The sequence below is a fragment of the Coenobita brevimanus genome, chromosome 45, assembly GCF_032717465.1.
Source record: "Coenobita brevimanus isolate Jiangsu-jjx chromosome 45, ASM3271746v2, whole genome shotgun sequence".
NCBI lineage: Eukaryota > Metazoa > Arthropoda > Malacostraca > Decapoda > Coenobitidae > Coenobita > Coenobita brevimanus.
Genome location: NC_136998.1, coordinates 40104893 through 40123651, shown reverse-complemented (window position 1 = coordinate 40123651; position 18759 = coordinate 40104893). Strand labels below are relative to the sequence as shown.

Here is an 18759-nt window from a genome sequence, read left to right as displayed (position 1 = left end):
TACCACTAGCCTCTCCTTCATTACCATCAGCATCATAACATTCCTCCTCCTCCATCATTATCATAACCATTGCTCCTCCTCCTCCTCCTCCTCCTCCTTGACCTCTTTTTTCAACTCAGGAATGGAACAAAGATCATTATTGCACTTATTATTCTCTCTCTCTCTCTCTCTCTCTCAATTATTCCTCGTTTTGGCCACTTGTATACCTTTAATTTTATCGACCAATCAGAGAGCAGATCCCCAGTGACGTCATCCTCATCTGACTCGACTGACGTTATCTGAAGTTCATTGTTGTTGTTGTTGTTTATTGTTGTTGTGGTGGTGGTAGTGATGTTGTTTTTGTTGTTTGCTGTTTTTCTTAACCTCATCCTACCTACCTACCTGCCTGCTTACCTACCTACCTATATACATACGTTCCTTCATACATGCATGCGAATATGTGCCTACCTACCTATTTACCTTCCCACTGAACTACTTTCCTGCCTACCAGCGTACCAACTTACCTTCTTACCTATCTATCTATCTGTCTGTCTATCTATCTATCTATCTATCTATCTATCTACCTACCTACCTACCTACCTACCTACCTACCTGCTTACCTACCTACCTGCCTACCTACCTACCTACCAGTCTACCTGCTTACCTACCTACCTACCAGTCTACCTGCTTACCTACCTACCTACTTACCTACTTGGCATCGTACCAACCTCCCTAGCTCCCTACCTACCTACCTTCCCACACTCTTGCCAATACAGTCGCTGCCATTGAGTAAAAGAGATGAATGGGGTAGTAATCACGTGACCTCCTCCCTCTGACGTCACTAGGCTGGCACAGGTAAAGGCAGGTGTGTGAGGGGAGGGAGGGGGAGGGGGAGGGGGAGGGGAGGGGGAAGTGAGGGGAAGGGCAAGGAGATGAGTTTGGTGTAAGTGGGTGAATGGTTTTGTGTGTGTGTGTGTGTGTGTGTGTGTGTGTGTGTGTGTGTGTGTGTGTGTGTGTGTGAGACTGAATATGATAGGGAGAATGTGGGTGTGAGTGTGGGTGTGTGTGTGTGTGTGAATAGTTTGGATGCAAGGGAAATGTGTGTGTGTGTGTGTGTGTGTGTGTGTGTGTGTGTGTGTGTGTGTGTGTGTGTGTGTGTGTGTGTGTGTGTGTGTGAGGGGTTTCTTGTGGAGAGAGGAGATTAAATTTATATATAGGCTTTTTAGTGTTGCTTTGATGTAGAGGGGAGGGGAGGGGAGGGAAAGGAAGAGAAGGGAAGGGAAGGGAAGGGGAGGGGAGGGGAGGGGAGGGAAAGGAAGGGAAGGGAAGGGAAGAGAAGGGAGGGGAGGCGAGGGGAGGGAAGGGGAGGGGAGGAAGGAAGACGGGGGGAGAGTGGAGAGAGAGGCTAAAAGGAGGGAGAAATGAGAGTAGGAAATGGGGAAGGGGTGATGGAAGGACGGAAGGAAGAGGGAGGGGGGGGTTGCGAGAAGGAAGGGAGGAGGAGAGGGGAGTGGAGAGAGAGGAGGAGAGAGGGAGAAGGGTTTGGAGTGAGGGAAGAGAAGAGGGAGCGTTAAAGGAGAGGAAAGAAGGGAGTGGAGAGGAAGAGGGAAGTAGGAAAGAAAGGAAGAAAGGGGAAGGAGGTGTGTGTGTGTGTGTGTGTGTGTGTGTGTGTGTGTGTCAGTGGCGATATAACAAGGGCCTGACTCATTGTTAAATCTTGCAATACGATAATACATTTTAGCTTCTTTACCTCCAGACGGTTTTCCTCAGCTTAGCCAAGACCTCCAGTAGTGAAGGGGTTAATGAAGGCTGTATATAACCCCTCAGTCTCTCCTCAGCTGAATAAAATCGTCTAGAGGCAGTAAGAATGAAATTAAAGACGAGAAAAGAGGAAAGGGAGGCGAAGACGAAGAGAGAGTGGGAAGAAGGAAAGTGGAGAAAGAAGAGAGGAGACGAAAAGAGAGGGAGAAGAGAGGAGAGGAAGGGAAGAAAATAGCAACGAGAGAGAGAGAGAGAGAGAGAGAGAGAGAGGGAACATGACAGGGGGTAATGGCGGGGCGACCCACATTTCCCCAGCTTAGGGTACGGAAGGGGAGGGTTGTGTACTAGCTCTATCTCTCTCACATTTCTCATTGTGTGCTAGCTCTAACTCTTATTTCTTACTATGTGCAACCTCTCTCTCTCTCTCTCTCTCTCTCTCTCTCTCTCTCTCTCTCTCATATTTTTACCGTATTTCCGGCGACCTTTCCTGTATTATTTCGCATCGTTCTTTTCCAATATTTTTCGTTCCAATTTCCACTCTTTTCATACTGCTATTTGAACTATATTTTTTGCGAGTGAACGAACCATAATGGGAGCGATGATTGGAGCGATTGCCTGTTGTGAGAGAGAGAAAGAGAGAGAGAGAGAGAGAGAGGGAGAGAGAGAGAGAGAGAGGGGGGGGTGGCAATCTTTCTGGCCCAGTTTTGCCTCATGGCTGTTATGAGAAGCGGGTGAGGTCAGAATTAAGGGCACACACACACACACACACACACACACACACACACACACACACACACACACACACACACACACACACACACACACACACACAATCACATAAATTCTTCCATATTTAACAGTAGGTATTATCTCTGTCTGTCTATCAGTCTGTCTATCTATCTATCTATCTATGAGAGAGAGGGGGAGGGGCTGTGGTACAAGGAGAGAAAAAATATTGAAGGGAGAGAGAGAGGAAGAAAAATAGGAGACTGAGGGGAGAAAAACAAAGTTAAACTGGGTCACTGGAAACCTGTGAGAGAGAGAGAGAGAGAGAGAGAGAGAGAGAGTACCCACAAATAGGGTTGAAATGGAAATCTGATTGAGTGTGAGAGTGGGGGAGGGAGGTAAGGAGGGGGAGGGAGGGAGGGGAAAGAAGGAGGAGGGAGAGAGAGGGGAGGGAAGGGACTGGAAGGAGGGAATAAAGGGGGAGGCGAGAGAGGGTCGGAGGAGAAGAGATGGGGAGAGGAGGGAGGTTGAAGGGAGAGAATGGAGATAGGAAGTTGGAGCGGGAGGAGGAGAGAAAATAGACTGGAGGAAAAACGGAGGGAATGGGAAAGCGAAATTGGGAAGAGAGAGAGAGAGAGAGAGAGAGAGAGAGAGAGAGAGAGAGAGAGAATTAGATCGTTATATAAGGTCCTAGATGGTATATTCGATAACAGAACTAATCTGTTGAGGTTGCCATCTCTCTCTCTCTCTCTCTCTCTCTCTCTAACATTAATGTATGATCAAATATAACTATGGACTGAATATACGCGAATTAATTTATATATAGAGAGATTATTTATATGTTAGGAATTGCCATTTTAATAATAAGCTTATTTTTCTGTTTGCTGTCCTGTTTTTTATCGTATATGTTATAGTATTACGTAAGGAAAATGTGGAATAATATTTGTTTTGGAATATATAACTTTGAAAATTCGTATATACAAACTCAAAAAAGCCTGTTACATAAGCCCATTCTTCTCAGTTATATATATGTAATTCAGATATTCCCAAACTAGACGGTAATCCACCCATGTCTTAAGATTAGATGGGGAAAATATGACGCTCACGTAATGCGATGTTTTGGGAGACTAAGCGACCTAACTAATATGGCGGCTGATTGAATGTAAACAAACCGTGTCAATATTATTCTCGCCTCTCCGCCAGGGTTTAGCTTTATGGGAGAGGGAGAGGAGGGTTGGAGTAGGGAGTGGGGAATAAGGAGGGAGGAGAGAGGCAGGGTAAAGAAGACGAAAGAGGAAGAGACAGGGTGTAAGTGCAAGTGAGGGAGAGGTTGAGTGTAAGGGAGGGAGGGCAAGAGAAGGGAGGGAGGCAGGGCGAGAGTGAGAGTTAGATTGAAAGTGTGACAGGGCGAAGGAGGCACAGGAAGAATGTAGTATAATAAGGGAAGCATAGTTGGTGAGGGAGGGTGAGAGATGGAGAGGTAGGGTGAGTAGTGTGAGAGTAAGGGAGAGAGAAGGAGAGGGGGTAAGGGTCAGGGTGAGGGAGGGTGAGGGTGAGGTATGGAGAGTGGAGGTCAATATAGATTTAACCATCCCTTCATCGCATAGCTTTACCCGCAAATTCACCCCCTTCACTCACAACCTTACCCATATCAATATTCATCCATTATACTCACACGAATATCCACACTCATTTGTTTTAACTCCTTCTGTGCAAGACCTATATTCTCGTCGATGAAAGAAACTCCCCTAACACCATTTTCTGAGCGATTTATTGTGCTTATTACGCCTTCCTGTCCCGTGTTATATAAATCCATCCAATATCGCCATACTCTGCATAAATAACATACAGAAGGATAGTAACCAGCCATATCCGAAAAATAAATCACTAAGGAAGAGGTGCTAGGGAACCTCCTTACCCAGCGAGAATACAAGCCCAGTTACATATTTTTTTCTTCATTCTTCCTCCAGACGATTTTCTGCAAGACAGGAAAGACTTCTCGAATAGAAGGGGTTAAGGAAGTATCTATCTAATCCCTCTTAATCTCTCCGAATCTAAATAAAATCGTCTGTTAATGGCAACAGGTAATATCAAATGATTCAGTGTAAATAAATTGCTTCAAATATTTTCGTAAACAGATTAATGGGATGTTAGGATCATCGTAAGTATTTGTGTAAACTCAGGCTGTTTAAATGTCAAACTTCTCAGCATTTTACGGCCTCCAAAAAATGCGTCAAAGAATTTCTAATATGAATTTTATAAGGGGAGGAGGGGAGGGAAGGGGAGGTCCAGGATGAGATGGAGGGATGGAGTGAAGAGATATATGAAAGGGGGAGGGGGGGTAGAAAGTGTATGTGAATTAGGTGGAGGGGGGAAGAGGGAGGGGAAGACGGACGATGAGATGGAAGGCTGAAGTGTAGAGGTAAATGAGAGAGGGGTTATAGTGTGTGTGAGTGAGGTGGACGGGGGGAGACGGAGGGGGATACCGAGGATGAGATGGAGGGATGGAGTGGATAGGTATATGAGAGAGGGGTGTGTGAGTTGGGGGTAGGGTAGCGTAATAACAGGGGACAGGAAGACATGGAGACGATTTGTCTGTGGCCACCCTTTACGGGACTAAGGAAAGATAGAATTTTGTAAGTTCACCTACCTGTATAGTATTGCTGTCTCATTATGATCTCCGTCTTTTTCAATATTATTACCGGTATTATCAAAATTATTATTATTATTGTTATTATTACTGTTGTTGTTATCATCATCGTTGTTGTTGTTGTTGTTGTTGTTGTTGTTGTTAGTTATTTCCTTCCCTTACCTTTACCTCCATCTCACCTGTAGTTCCTGGCTTACATTAACCCTTTCACTACAATCTCGAACTTTGTATTATAATCTCACAACCTCCAGGCGTCTCAGTTTTGGAAGGCCCGTAAGTTCAGAAAATACCCCAAAGCTGAATAAATCGCCTGAGATCACTAATTTAACAGAAAAGACGATATCGCACTGAAAATATAACTCTTGTAGAACCATAATGCGTGTACTGTAACCTGACGAAGATCCCTAACCCCTTTCAATTCAGGTTTGACTAGTAACCAAGGAGATTCATTCTTCATAATCCAGACACCCTTTTAGTTCAGTTAATGGGCAGATGTCAGATTGGAGGGTAGATTTGACTAGTAACCAAAGAGATTTTCATTCTTACTTCATAACGAATGCCAAACCCCCAGCAGATGAGTTGATGGCCAGGTGTTGTCCGATTGCAGGGTAGATTTGACTAATAACCAAGGAGATTCGCATTACCACGAAGGCTCAACGAATTGCACCCAGCCACACCTAGGTACTTTAGTTATTGAATTAGCACAGTTCCGTCTGATGAAAAGAAAGACCATTCATTGTGTGTGTGTGTGTGTGTGTGTGTGTGTGTGTGTGTGTGTGTGTGTGTGTCCCTGAATCACACAGTTCAGTCAGATAAAACAAAACAACCATTCATTTGTGTGTGTGTGTGTGTGAGAGAGAGAGAGAGAGAAGGTTGTATCGATCGTTTTCAGCATACATACATAACCTTCACGTGTTTTATACTCGTTTTACACGGGTCGGATTCTCAAACCTATTTTACGAACCCTTCCCCATCGTAACTCACTTCTATTTGCAGGGTGAATTAGGCAGACGCAGGCAGATTTAAGCACCCTCTCTTCCCCATCCTGCAAGAAAAAAACATGTAACCCACGATCATTTTCCTCTCGTAACAAAGATTTTTTTTAATGTAGGAGGAACAGAGATATGGAGGAACTGTTCAGAATCTCGTCCTCGTCCATCCTATGTAATGATATCTGAGTTGTCCCCGTCATTTGAGGGTTAATACGCTGGTGTAATTACGGTAGCGCCATTGACAGAGTGATTTATTCGTGACGGTGATGTTGGTGACGGTGACGGTGATTGAGTGGCGAGATGGAGAGGGTGCAGGCCATGTGACGTCATTCGCTTGTGACGCAAATTTACTAACTCTGGTGCATCTCTCTCTCTCTCTCTCTCTCTCTCTCCGGATGCTTCGTCAAGTTAGATTAGGTTAGATGAGGTTACCATTGATCCACAACAGTAAATAATAAAAATAATGAATATAAAAGAGGAAGGACCATAACGATCAAAAGGAAGTGTAAATATGACTGCAATGTAAATAAAAGAAACTGAAATATAAAAAAAGAAAGCCAAAACGATGGAGCAATTATCCGTCCAGCGTTTTTCTCACTCCACTCCACTCCACTCCACTCCACTCCTCTCCTCCCCACTCCAGTCTACTCTGCTCTACACCACTCCACGCCACTCTGCTCTACACCACTCCACGCCACTCTGCTCCACGCCACTATACTCTCCTGCACTCTACTCCATGCCACTCCACTCCATTCCACTCAGCTCTACTCCCCTCTGCTCTACCCCTCTGCACTCCACTCCACTCCACACCTTACCTTGAATGCTGGCCCATCCACCTCTCTGCCTTACTTCCACTTCCATGCCTACTCTGCTTCCCCTCCCTCACTGCCCTGACCCCCTCCCTCACTACGCCTTCCCCCTCACCTGTCCATCCCTATTCTATCAATACTCTCCCCCCTTCCCTTACTATCACCCCCTCTCTCCTTTCTTCTCCCTCCCTCCCCCTCCCCTTACTAACTCTCCCCCCACCTCCCCCCTTACTAACTCTCCCCTTCACCTCCCCACCTACGTTTTCCAGTAATCACCCCTCGACCTCGTATTATCACCCCCGCCAACCACTTCAAGGAGAGAGAGAGAGAGAGAGAGAGAGAGAGAGAGAGATCATTTTTAAGCCAAATAAAAGCAAAAACAGCATAGTTTGAGATATTCCAGCCGTAAACTCACTTCCTAGCAATGTAAACTTTCGCTAACTTCAGTCATCTCAGTTTGTAGCGACGCGCGGGAAATGTCGGTTCGGATCTTGCTAACTTTTTCCTTCCGGCTGTATTTTCTGTTTTTATTTGAGTTATTTTTTGGTGTGTACTCTGAGATTTTGTGAATTACTTTTTTTCCTTTTTTTTTTTCTTCAGCGAGGACTAATATTATTTTTAGCGATGTAAACAGACGTGAGAGCTTCATTATAGTGTTAGTAATATGGCTTGTCATCTTATATTCCTCTTTCTTATTTTCCTTATCCAGTTCCTCTTCCTAAATCTTTCCCTCCTCCTCCTCCTCCTCCTCCAGTTCCTCTTCCCACATCTCCTCCTCTTCTTCCTTCTCCTCCTCCTCCACTTTGTCAACTCAGGTATCATTTCCCCTCCTCCCCAGCCTCCCTTTATTAGCCTAAGTTAAGGTACTCATTCCCCAGGTAACACACTCTCTCTCTCTCTCTCTCTCTCTCTCTCTCTCTCTCTCTCTCTTTCTCCAATTCTCCAGCCTCTACCCTCCCCTCTCCCTCTCCTCTTCACTGTCCTCTCCTCCCTTTCTCCAAATCCCCAGCCTCCACTCTCCCCTCTCCCTTTCCTACCTCCCCCTCTCGCTCTCGTCCTCCCTCTCCCCCTCCTCTCCCTTCTTTCCAGTTCCCCAGCTTCTACTCTCCCCTCTCGCTCTCCCTCTCCCTCGCCCTCCTCCTTCTTTCCTCCCCCTCTCCTTCCTTTTCCCCAACTCCCCAGCCTCCTCTCCGTCCCCCCCCAATTGCACTTCCAAATAGTTATCTTCCTATTTCTCCATTCTCCCCTTTTCTCCTCCATCCCGTTCCCTCCTCTCTCTCTCTCTCTCTCTCTCTCTCTCTCTCTCTCTCTCTCTCTCTCTCCAGCATCCTCCTCCTCTTCCCTACCATTTCCCCCTCTCCTCCCCCTCTCCTCTCTGTCCTCCTGTCCTCTCTCTCCGGCTTCCTCCTTTTCCTCTCCTCTTCTCTTTCCTCCTCTCCCTCTTCTTGTCCTTTTTCGTCCCCCCTCCCGCCTCTCTCTCTCTCTCTCTCTCTCTCTCTCTCTCTCTCTCTCTCTCTCTCTCTCCCCAGCCTTCCCCAGAGAGCCGAGTGGCACCTCCCCTCTGATTTAATAATGGACCCACCTTGCTTCTCTCATACTGCAGTGCCTCTCTCTCTCTCTCACACACACACACACACACACACACACACACACACACACACACACACACACACACACACACACACACACACACACACACACACACACACACACACACACACACACACACACACACACACACACACACACACACACACACTTCCCCTTCTTACCTTTTCTGTCCCTTGATCCTTAGGGAAAAAGAGGTTTGTCTTGCATGTTAGAGAGAGAGAGAGAGAGAGAGATTTGTTATTGATAGGTAATTGACAGGGACATCAGAGAGAGAGAGAGAGAGAGAGAGAGAGAGAATTTGTTATTGATAGGTAATTGACAGGGACAGAGAGAGAGAGAGAGAGAGAGAGAGAGAGAGAGAGAGAGAGAGCAAGAGGTGAAGGAAGGAGGAGAGGAATTATAAAGGAGGAAGGAGGGAAGGAGGAATGAAGGAACGATGGAAAGAGGAAGAAAGGAGGGAGAAATGAAGGAAGGAGGGAAGGAGGAATGAAGGAAAGATGGGAAGAGGAAGAAAGGAGGGAGAAGTGAAGGAAGTAGGGAAGGAAGAATGAAGGAAGGATGAAAGGAAAGATGGAAAGAGGAAGAAAGGAGGGAGAAATGAAGGAAGGAGGGAAACAGGAATGAATGAATGAAGGAAGGAAGGAAAGGAGAAGAATGAATGAAGGAAGGAAGGAAAGGAGAAGAATGAATGAAGGAAGGAAGGAAAGGAGAAGAATGAATGAATGATTGAAGGAAGTAGGAAGGACAAAGGAATGGATGATGAAGGTAAAGTGAGTGAAGGATGAAGGAAAATAAGGAAGAAATGAATGAAGGATGGGAGACTGAAGGAATGCTGGAGAGAGAGAAGGAAGGAATGAATGAAGGAAGGAAGGAGGGAAGGAAGGAATGAAAGAAGGAAGAAAGAAAGAAAGAAGGAAGGAAGGAACACAATTTACTCGTATGGTAAAAAAAACATAAGAAAATTCTGGTTGTTTCGTAATTGAGAGAGAGAGAGAGAGAGAGAGAGAGAGAGAGAGAGAGAGAGAGAAGAAAGGAAAAGTGAGTACATAAGAAGTTAATTTCCTGTTTAGTTCTTGTACAATCTCTCTCTCTCTCTCTGCCTCACTCTGTATTCATCCTGCCTCACCCTGTATTCATCCTGCCTCACCCTGTATTCATCCTGCCTCACCTTATATTCATCCTGCCTCACCCTGTATTCATCCTGCCTCACCTTGTATTCATTCGCCTCACTCTGTTCATCCTGCCTCACCCTGTATTCGTCCTGCCTCACCCTGTATTCATCCTGCCTCACGCTCCCTCCTCCTCCCTTCTTTCCTCTTGCTTTCCTTCCTCTTCTTGTCCTCTTCCTTTTCCCTTGTCCTTTCCTCACCCTGCCTCTCTTCCCTCTCCCTTCTTAACTCTCCCTCACCCTGTCTCACCCTATGTTCATCCTCCCTAGCCCTCCCTCACCCTGCCTCCTTCCCTCCCTCACCCTGCTTCTCTCCCTCACCCCCCCTTACCCTCCCCTTCACCCTGCCCCCTCACCCCCACCCCCTTCACCCTACCCCCTCACCCCTTCACCCTTCCAGCGTACGTGATACATTACTGCGGTGAGAAACAGAACACCCTCGAGAGCAGAGCCGTCAGGGTGAGAGACAGTGTGAGAAAATGTGTGAAAGTGAGGGAGGAAGAATGTGAGATGGAGAGGGAAAACGAGATAGGGAGGGCAAGTGAGCAAATATGTGAGAAATAGATGAAGATGAGGAATGTGAGGAAAATGAAATATAAGTGAGGAAGTGTGAGAGAGAAGTGAGAAAGTGTGAAAGAAATGCTGGAATTAAAGTGTGTGTTGGGAGTGTGGATGTGAGAGAGAGCATTCATTTCATCCCGACCTGCCTCACCCTGCCTCCCTTCTTGCATCATCCTGCCTCACCCTGACTTACCCTTCCTGTCCGTGCCTCACCCTGCTCCTTTCTTGCATCATCCTGCCTCACTCTGCCTCACCCTGCCTCACCCTGCCTCCTTTCTTGCATCGTCCTGCCTCACCGTGCCTCACCCAGCCTTATCCTGCCTCACCGTGCCTCACCCAGCCTTATCCTGCCTCACCGTGCCTCACCCAGCCTTATCCTGCCTCACCGTGCCTCACCCAGCCTTACCCTGCCTCACCCTGCCTTACATCCTACCTACCCCTTCCTCTCCGTGCCTCACCCAGCCTCCTTTCGTGCATCATCCTGCCTCACCCTGCCTTCCTTCATCCTTGCCTGCCTCCCTGCTGCGTCCCTCACTTTCTCTCTCTCTCTCTCTCTCTCTCTCTCTCCTTCATCTTTTCTTTCATTTAATTTCCTCCTTCCCTCTCTAGTTCTTTCTCTGAGTCATCATTTCTTTCTTGCATCTGCTGGCTCTCATACTACTCTTTCTCTCTCCCCTCCCCTCCCCTCCCCACTCTTTCCCCTTCTCTTTCACCTCCCCCTCTCATCTTAACCCTTTTCCTCTTTTTCTCCCCTCCCCTTCTCCCTCTTTCCCCTTCTTCCTTCTCTCTCCCCCTCCTCTCCCCCTCTGTCTCCCCACCCTCTTCCCCTTCCCCTTTATTTCCCCCTCTTCTTTCTCTTCCTCCGCTCCCCTATCGTCCCTCCCCCTCTCTCCACCCTTCTCCCTTTCCTCCCCCTCCACCTCCCCCTCATGCGTTTCCCTCCATCAATTATTCCACTCCATATGTTCGTTTCCACCACCCTATACTCTCTCTCTCTCTCTCTCTCTCTCTCATTCTGATTCTTTCTCACTCTTTCATTCATTCATTCATCCATCTCCTATCCCTCCTTTCACTCCCTCACCCTCCCTCCCTCTCACCCTCTCTCCCATTCGTTCCATTCTACTCCTTGTCTTTCTCTTCTTTCCTCTCGTGTTTTCTTCTCCCTTCTTTACTTAGTCCTTCCTTCCTCCCCTCCCCTTCCCTCCCCTCCCCTCCCCTCCCCTCCCTTCCCCTCCCCTCCCTCCTCCCTCTGCCTCACCCTTAGTACCATTGCCCTTTCTACCTCCCTTCCGCCTTTCCTCCCTCCCTTCCTGGTTTCTCTCCCTCTGTTCTTCCCACCCTCCTTTCCTTTCCTTCCTTCCATCCTTTCTTTCCCCACTTCCCTCTTTCCCTCCCTCCCTCCTCTCGCTCACTCCCCTCCCTCTCTCCCTTCCCTCTCCCCCCTTCCCCTGTCCCCCATACTCCATACGAGTGGTATTATGTAAGTGAGAGAGAGAGAGAGAGAGAGAGAGAGAGAGATTCAGTGTGTGTGTGTGTGTGTTTATGCTTACACCTTTCCTACCTCTTCTGCGCTACCAAAATCATTCAGATATCACCAATACCCTGCATAAATAACACAGAGAAGGATATTAACCATTCATATCCAGAAATAAATCGCCAAGGAAAAGGTGCTGGGGAGCCTCCATACCCCACGAGAATACGGGCTTATGCTTTGGTTTTTTCACTCACTCATTCTCCATATCCGTCCACCCTCTTGCTGCCCTGCCACGCCTCCTCCCTCATCAAATTCATTCTCATACACTCATTCAGCATCCTACCTATAATCCATTCATTTTAACTTGGCCCAGATTTTCGCCTTTTGCAACTTATTTTACGTAGCTCAGTGTCTGCAAAAAGATAGTGCTACGGCTCCACATTCTCTTCATGGAGCTTCTTCGTGACTAGCATCATATTGTAGTGTTTATTTCCTGCTACAGCTTACATTCAAGACGGCGATATGGCAATTTTAGGCCACGTTAAAGTGGTTACGGTATCCATTCTCACCCTGTATCCATCCATCCATCCATCCGTCCATCCATCCACCCATCCATCCATCCATCCGTCCATCCATCCATCCATCCATCCGTCCGTCCATCCATCCATCCACCCATCCATCCATCCATCCATCCGTCCATCCATCCATCCATCCATCCATCCATCCATCCGTCCATCCATCCATCCGTCCGTCCATCCATCCATCCATCCATCCATCCATCCATCCATCCATCCGTCCATCCATCCATCCGTCCGTCCATCCATCCATCCATCCATCCATCCATCCATCCATCCGTTCATCCATCTTTTTTCTCATTTCTGTTGTCATAAAAAAATTTCCTCACTCCACTTCTTTCCTGAATCGCGGTGTATCCCATCCACTCATCGCATTCCACACACATTCCTCACTAACCCCACTTCCACAGCACCTACTCTTGCCTTTTAAACCCCTCCTCTCCCCTCCCCTCCCTTGTTTTCCCTTCTCTCCCCTCCCTTTCCCTCCCCTCCTCTGTTTTCCCTTCTCTCCCCTCCCTTTCCCTCCCCTCCCCTCCCCTGTTTTCCCTTCCCCACCCTCCCTTTCCCCCCATGCCCAATATTCGTACACCCATCCCTTAATGTGTGCCCTGATCGCTGTCTTCACCTGAGGGAACTGAGCTACTGCAACTTGAATACTGTGCTGTGGTTGCGTGTAATACAGTGTGTCTTAGATATGAGGTAGCGCTGAGTCTCCTTGGTTCCTAGTCAAATCTGCAGCCCCACTACACTTGGCCATTAAAGGAGCTGAAAGGGGTTAGGGATTATGAGGTAGGAATGTGTCTCCTTGGTTGCTAGTCAAATCTGCAGCCCCACTACACTTGGCCATTAACGGAGCTGATAGGGGTAAGGGATTATGAGGTAGGAATGAGTCTCCTTGGTTTCTAGTCAAAGTACAGTCCGACTACACGTGGCCAATACCTGAACTGAAAGGGGTTAGGAATCTTTGCCAGGCTAAACACACTATAACACCTGTATCACCCTAACACAAGCACACTAACAAGGGCGTGGTTAGTACGTCAGAAAGTTAGTAGAGATGCTGTTAGATAAAATTTAGTAGATAGGGCAGTAGAGTAGTAATTAGATACGGTGCTGGGTTGCTTGGTAGATAAGAAGAGTAGTCAGGAGATTAGTAGATAAGTTAGTAGATTAGTTAATAGATATAATAGGAGATCCGTTGGTAGTTTGATTAGTAGGTTAGTTGGTAGAATAGGAGACTGGATTGTTGATGAGGTGGTTGGTAGCTTAGTAGATTAGTTAGCGGATTAGTTTGTAGATAGATTAGTAGATACGTTAGTAGATTAGTTAGTAGATTGGATAGTGAATCAGTGAGCAGATTAGTAGGTGCATTAGTAGCTGGTAAATAGGTTAATAGATGTTAGTTAATAGATATGTTAGTAGATGTCAGTAGATTAGTAGATGAAGCAGTCGTTAGTAGATAAGTTAGGAGACCAGTCAGTATGTATAGCCTGCCTGACCTGCCATCCTTGAAGCAGTAGTGATCGGTCAACTGTCCGGAGCCACATGACGGCGTCCCCTGCCTGAAAGTCGGTGAGTCTGCAGCAGGTGCGGTGCAGGTACAGGCCCAGGCACTTGAGCAGCTCCGACGTGGACGCCTGGATCACTGTCTTCTTCGTGGGGCTGACTCCGGTCGGGGTGGTGGCCGCGGAACCCCCAGAACTGGTGGAGAGAGAGGGGGCTAACACGGGTCCGACGGGGGCAACGACGTGCTGCTTGTGTGGCTGTGGCTGTGGCTGCTGTGGTTGCTGTGGCTGTGGTAGTGGCCGGGCGGGTACCAGGGCCCTCTGCAGGTCGTGGGTGTGGGTGGAGGGAGCTGAGGTGAGCGTGGCCTTGGGTGGGAGCTTCTGTGCGGGGCTGTGAGCATTGTTGTTATTCACCCTGACCAAATCCAGGTGCCCCATGGAACTTGGTCTTATGTTGTAGCATGATAGGGCCTTCTGGATGTTTTTATTGTTGTCTATGAAGGGGTGGATGTTATCTAGCGGCTGTCGCAGGGCCAGGTTCTTGTTCTTGTTGTCCAGCTTCTTCTTGTTGGTGTTGGAGAAGCGTTTCCAGCTGAGCGCGTTGATGAAGAGCGAATGTTTCTTGAAGTTCCGCTCCAGGGCGTTCTTCTCGCTGAGGATGTTGGCGTTCTCATTGTTAACAGGTCGCTCCTTGTTGCGCACGTTGTTGAGCGCCTCGTAGTTGTGGTTGTTGAGAGTGTAGTCGCCATAGTAAGGCTTCTGCTCCCGTGGACTGAAGGAGAGCACCGTGCCCATGCTGAACACCTTTGATAGGGACGATATCAGGCCAGGAGTCTCCACCTTGACGGATTTTTTGGGGGGGTCCGCCAGCGCTCACACTCTCTCCCTCTCTCTCTCTCTCTCTCTCTCACTTTCTCTCACTCTTTCTGGCTTTCTCACCCTACGATCTCCACCTTGACGGACAAGTGGATCTCTGCTACCAAAACCCCGTCTCAGCTTACACTCGCCACACCATCGCGAATCAAAGATGGCTGCCACAAGCGCCCCCTCTTCCCTTACACCTGTACCACTAACACCGCCATTTCTCCTCTTCCCACGGGTCCTGGCGATGGAATTTCTTGTGTCCTGGGTGACCTGGGGTTGGTATAAATCTGTCCTGCGCTGACACAAGGCAGGGCACACAGGGGGTCACTCACACACCGCCACAACAAACTCTCGCCTGCTCCTAACACCTCCACCACCGACTTCCATATGCGGGGCTCAGCACTGGAAACTAAGCGACCAATGGCAGGCCGCGGTTCATTCCAGCGGCGGCTCCTTCTGCCTTCATATTTACAAGATATCGCAACCAGTTCATCACAGCCAAGCCATCGTAACATTTAATTAATATCTTTAGTACTTCATTGGACGTGTTATTTATTATGGGTAATTCGTGTTGGAGCTTGAATTTGAAATATACATTAGCTAAACAAATGAAGACCAACCTGTATTCAGACGATCTCAGAAACGACATAAATTCAGGAGGTTTTGTGAATACGGGTTCTGTTTTCTGATTGGCTGGCACTACGAAACGTCACAGGGAGGGAAAAGAGGGGAGGGAACGAGGGGGTGAAGGGAGGGGACGGAGGGGCTGAGGGGAGCTGGCTGGGGGTTGCCATGGTAACCTATGACGTCACAAGGAATCGATTCCGGGCTGGATTGTGCGAGAGGGAGCTGCCGAGTAGGGATATTCCAGGCGAGAGAGAGAGAGAGAGAGAGAGAGAGAGAGAGAGAGAGAGAGAGAGAATCATATGGTCATTATGGTAGAGCACTAAAATAATAGGTTGGTCCTGAAAGTATAAATTCGAGTATGATTAGAAAATACCCCAGCCACCATTCTGTCTGTCTGTCTCTGTCTGTCTGTCTGTCTGTCTCTCTCTCTCTCTCTCTCCTTCTCTCTCTCTCTCTTCAAAATCCCGTCCTCCCATCCCTCCATCCTCCCTTCCTCCACTCCCCCTCCAGCCCCTCCCTGTTGCTCCGCCTTCTCCGGCATCGTCCTCTCCCTCCTCTCTCCCCTACCCCCTTTTATCTCTCCCCAGCCTCCTCCTCCCTTTCCCTCTTAAGTTTCCTCCTCTCCTTCATTTTCCTCTCTCTCTCTCTCTCTCTCTCTCTCTCTCTCTCTCTCTGTGTACATATATATCCCTTCTCTTCCAGTTCCCTCCTTCCCTCCCCTTTATCCTGCCAGAAATGACGGGGTTCCCACTTGAAGAGAGAGAGAGAGAGAGAGAGAGAGAGAGTGGTATACCCAACCTTTGTCATGTTGAGGTCAGTATGAGAGAGAAGGGGGGGGGGAGAATAGTATACCTAACCTTTGTCATGTTGAGCTCAGAGAGAGAGAGATTGTCATTCATACAGGCCAGTATGTCTGGTTCCAGTGCTCACTAGATTCTCGTAAGCCCCATTCATTCACAATAATAATACTAATAATCCTCTCCATCCTTCTCTCCTTCCATCCTCTTCTTTTTTTCCTTCATTCTTTCCTTGTCCTTCTGCCTATGGGTGACTTTACACTCTCTCTTCTGTCTTTCTTTCCCTCATTCTTTCCACTTCCTTCAGCCTGTGGGTGACTCTACACTAAGTGACAAGTCAAATGGTTTCCTGTGCACCAGGAAACCATTTATTACGCTGGGTGGTAAACATATAACCAAATTTTGGCGCCTGGTGGTTTAGTGGGTAATTATTGCGCTCCAATCGGATTGAGCCGGTGAAGGTTTATATCGAAGGGGTGGTTGGGGTTGATTGCTCATGTAATGCCACTCAGGGATGAGTGAGGCTGGTCACTCTCATCTTAAATGTCGGAACCAACTGCCTAGTCCCGGGCTCCTACACTCCTCATGGGGCAATGTAGGATTGGATGATGGATGGATGGATAATAATAATAATAATAATAATTATTATTATTATTATTATTACTATTATTATTATTACCATTCCACCTACCAGAGTATGTATGTGTGTAATCTATGTATATATGTATCCTTGTGTATATGTGTATGTATGTGTATATACAGTATGTGTTTATGTATTTGTGAATGAATGTGTATGTAATGTATACATGTATGTTTGTGAATATCTCTATCTATATCTGTATCTATCTATCTATCTATCTATCTATTTGTCTATATATGTGTGTGTGTGTACGTATGTATGTATATACAGTGTCAGTGTATGTGAATGAATGGAAATGAAATAAATAAATAAATAAATAAGCTCACACTGGCCATGACCTCAAAACCTGTGTCATTGAAAGATTGTGTGTGTGTGTGTGTGTGTGTGTGTGTGTGTGTGTGTTTATACGAAGATTAAATTGCCAGTCACCCCTCTTTTTCTATGATCGTTTTCCTTATATATATATATATATATATATATATATATATATTCCTTTGCTTTCATTCTCTCTCTCTCTCTCTCTCTCTCTCTCTCGGCATTGAAAGAGGGTGAATAGAGTGCAAGTGGGTGGAAAAATAGGCTTTTATTGTGAGGGGAATTAATTATCCAAGTCTTCCCTCTTACTCTTTCTGTTGCATCATTTTTTCTTGTATTTTTTCCCTTTCGCTTTACATCTCTCTCTCTCTCTCTCTCTCTCTCTCTCTCTTTCTCTCTCTCTCTCTCTCTCTCTCTCTCTCTCTCGGGTTATTGTGCCGCCAATTAACTAAGTCACCCCTCGTTTTCCTTCTTGTTTATTGCTCTTCACTTCCTCTTCCGCGTCTTGGCAACTCACCTTTTTACAGTACTCTTCACCTACAACTTTCCTGTGTGTGTATCGGTTTGCCAGTTAATATTTCCCTAAGTATTAAAGGTAGATGACTTTAAAAGGATCGTTGGGTTGGCGAGGTTTATATATTTCGGCTCTGAGGAGGGTGGGGGTGGAGCTGTCTTGAAATGATAGAAAACGTGGATGGGAGGGTCAGCTGGCCTGTCACTGGCTAGCTCACCCTCTCCACCTGCCTGTCTCCAGTAATGTTAATATTGCAGGTGGTATTTACTTCAGTTCACTTCTCCCGTTTGCCTCTTATTCTCCCCATTCTCTACTCTTCTCCCCCCTCCCTCTTCCCTTGCTCGCTCCTTTTATTCCTTACTCATTCTCCCCATCCTCTTGATCTCTTCTTCCCGTCCCCTCTCACCCACCCCTCCCCACAATTCTCTACTCCCCCCATCTCTCCTATTTCTCCTTCCCGTCCCTCTCCTTTCCATGCTCCTCTTATCCTTTCCTCCCTTCCCCTCTGCTTTTATCCTCCCTTCTCCCCTGTTACCCTCTTCCCCTCCCCTCCCCCCCCTTTCTATTCCCCTCCTTGTTAAAGATCAGGTTGGTGGGATACGGTATTGTGGCATAGCGTTACAGACCCAAAGTCAAGGATAATAGGAAACACGGGGTTAAATAATTGATTGTATTATGCTGAAAAATACACACTAAACCCAGATAAGGCATCATCGTCTCCCAGCCACGCCCTTGCATGGTCCTCCAAGGGGTGGGAGTAGTCTCTTGCCTCGTCTCTTCACCTCTCAGGGTGGTGAAGTAGGTAAGGGCCTCTTCTCTTCCCTGGCTTTCATGGTAGTGGCGAAGTCATGTGTTAGAGTAGCGAAGTCGTCTGTTGGAGTAAGGTCGGAGTTTGCTCGTCCCTCCTAGCACCAGACTAAAAACACCAGATTCTTGCATAGGGTCGTGGGATAGTTTGCCTAAGTCAGGACGTATCTTCACCCCCGTTGCTTGCATAGGGTCGGCGTATAGCTTGCGAAAGTCAGGACGTATCTTCACCCCCGTTGTCAGGCCCTCCTACACGAGTATGGAGTCATCTGGTGCCCCTGTATGAAGTGAAGTCGGCGGTAGTTCCCTACTGCAGCAGGTATCCGGCTGTGTCGTAGCAGAGTTTATACAGGTTGTTGATCATTTGCCAAGACCCATGAAGATGCC

The 18759-nt window shown here is 47.3% G+C and overlaps 1 protein-coding gene across 1 annotated transcript in view; it reads right to left on the bottom strand.

Moving 5' to 3' along the window:
• Cdk5alpha (Cdk5 activator-like protein) overlaps positions 1-15001 on the bottom strand; it is a 39979-nt gene extending 24978 nt beyond the window's left edge. The window contains exon 1 of the mRNA XM_080271242.1: positions 13803-15001. Coding sequence (XP_080127368.1) covers positions 13803-14603 — 801 coding nt within the window. The 5' untranslated portion in view covers positions 14604-15001. The remainder of the gene's footprint in view (positions 1-13802) is intronic.
• Positions 15002-18759: the final 3758 nt, after the last annotated feature.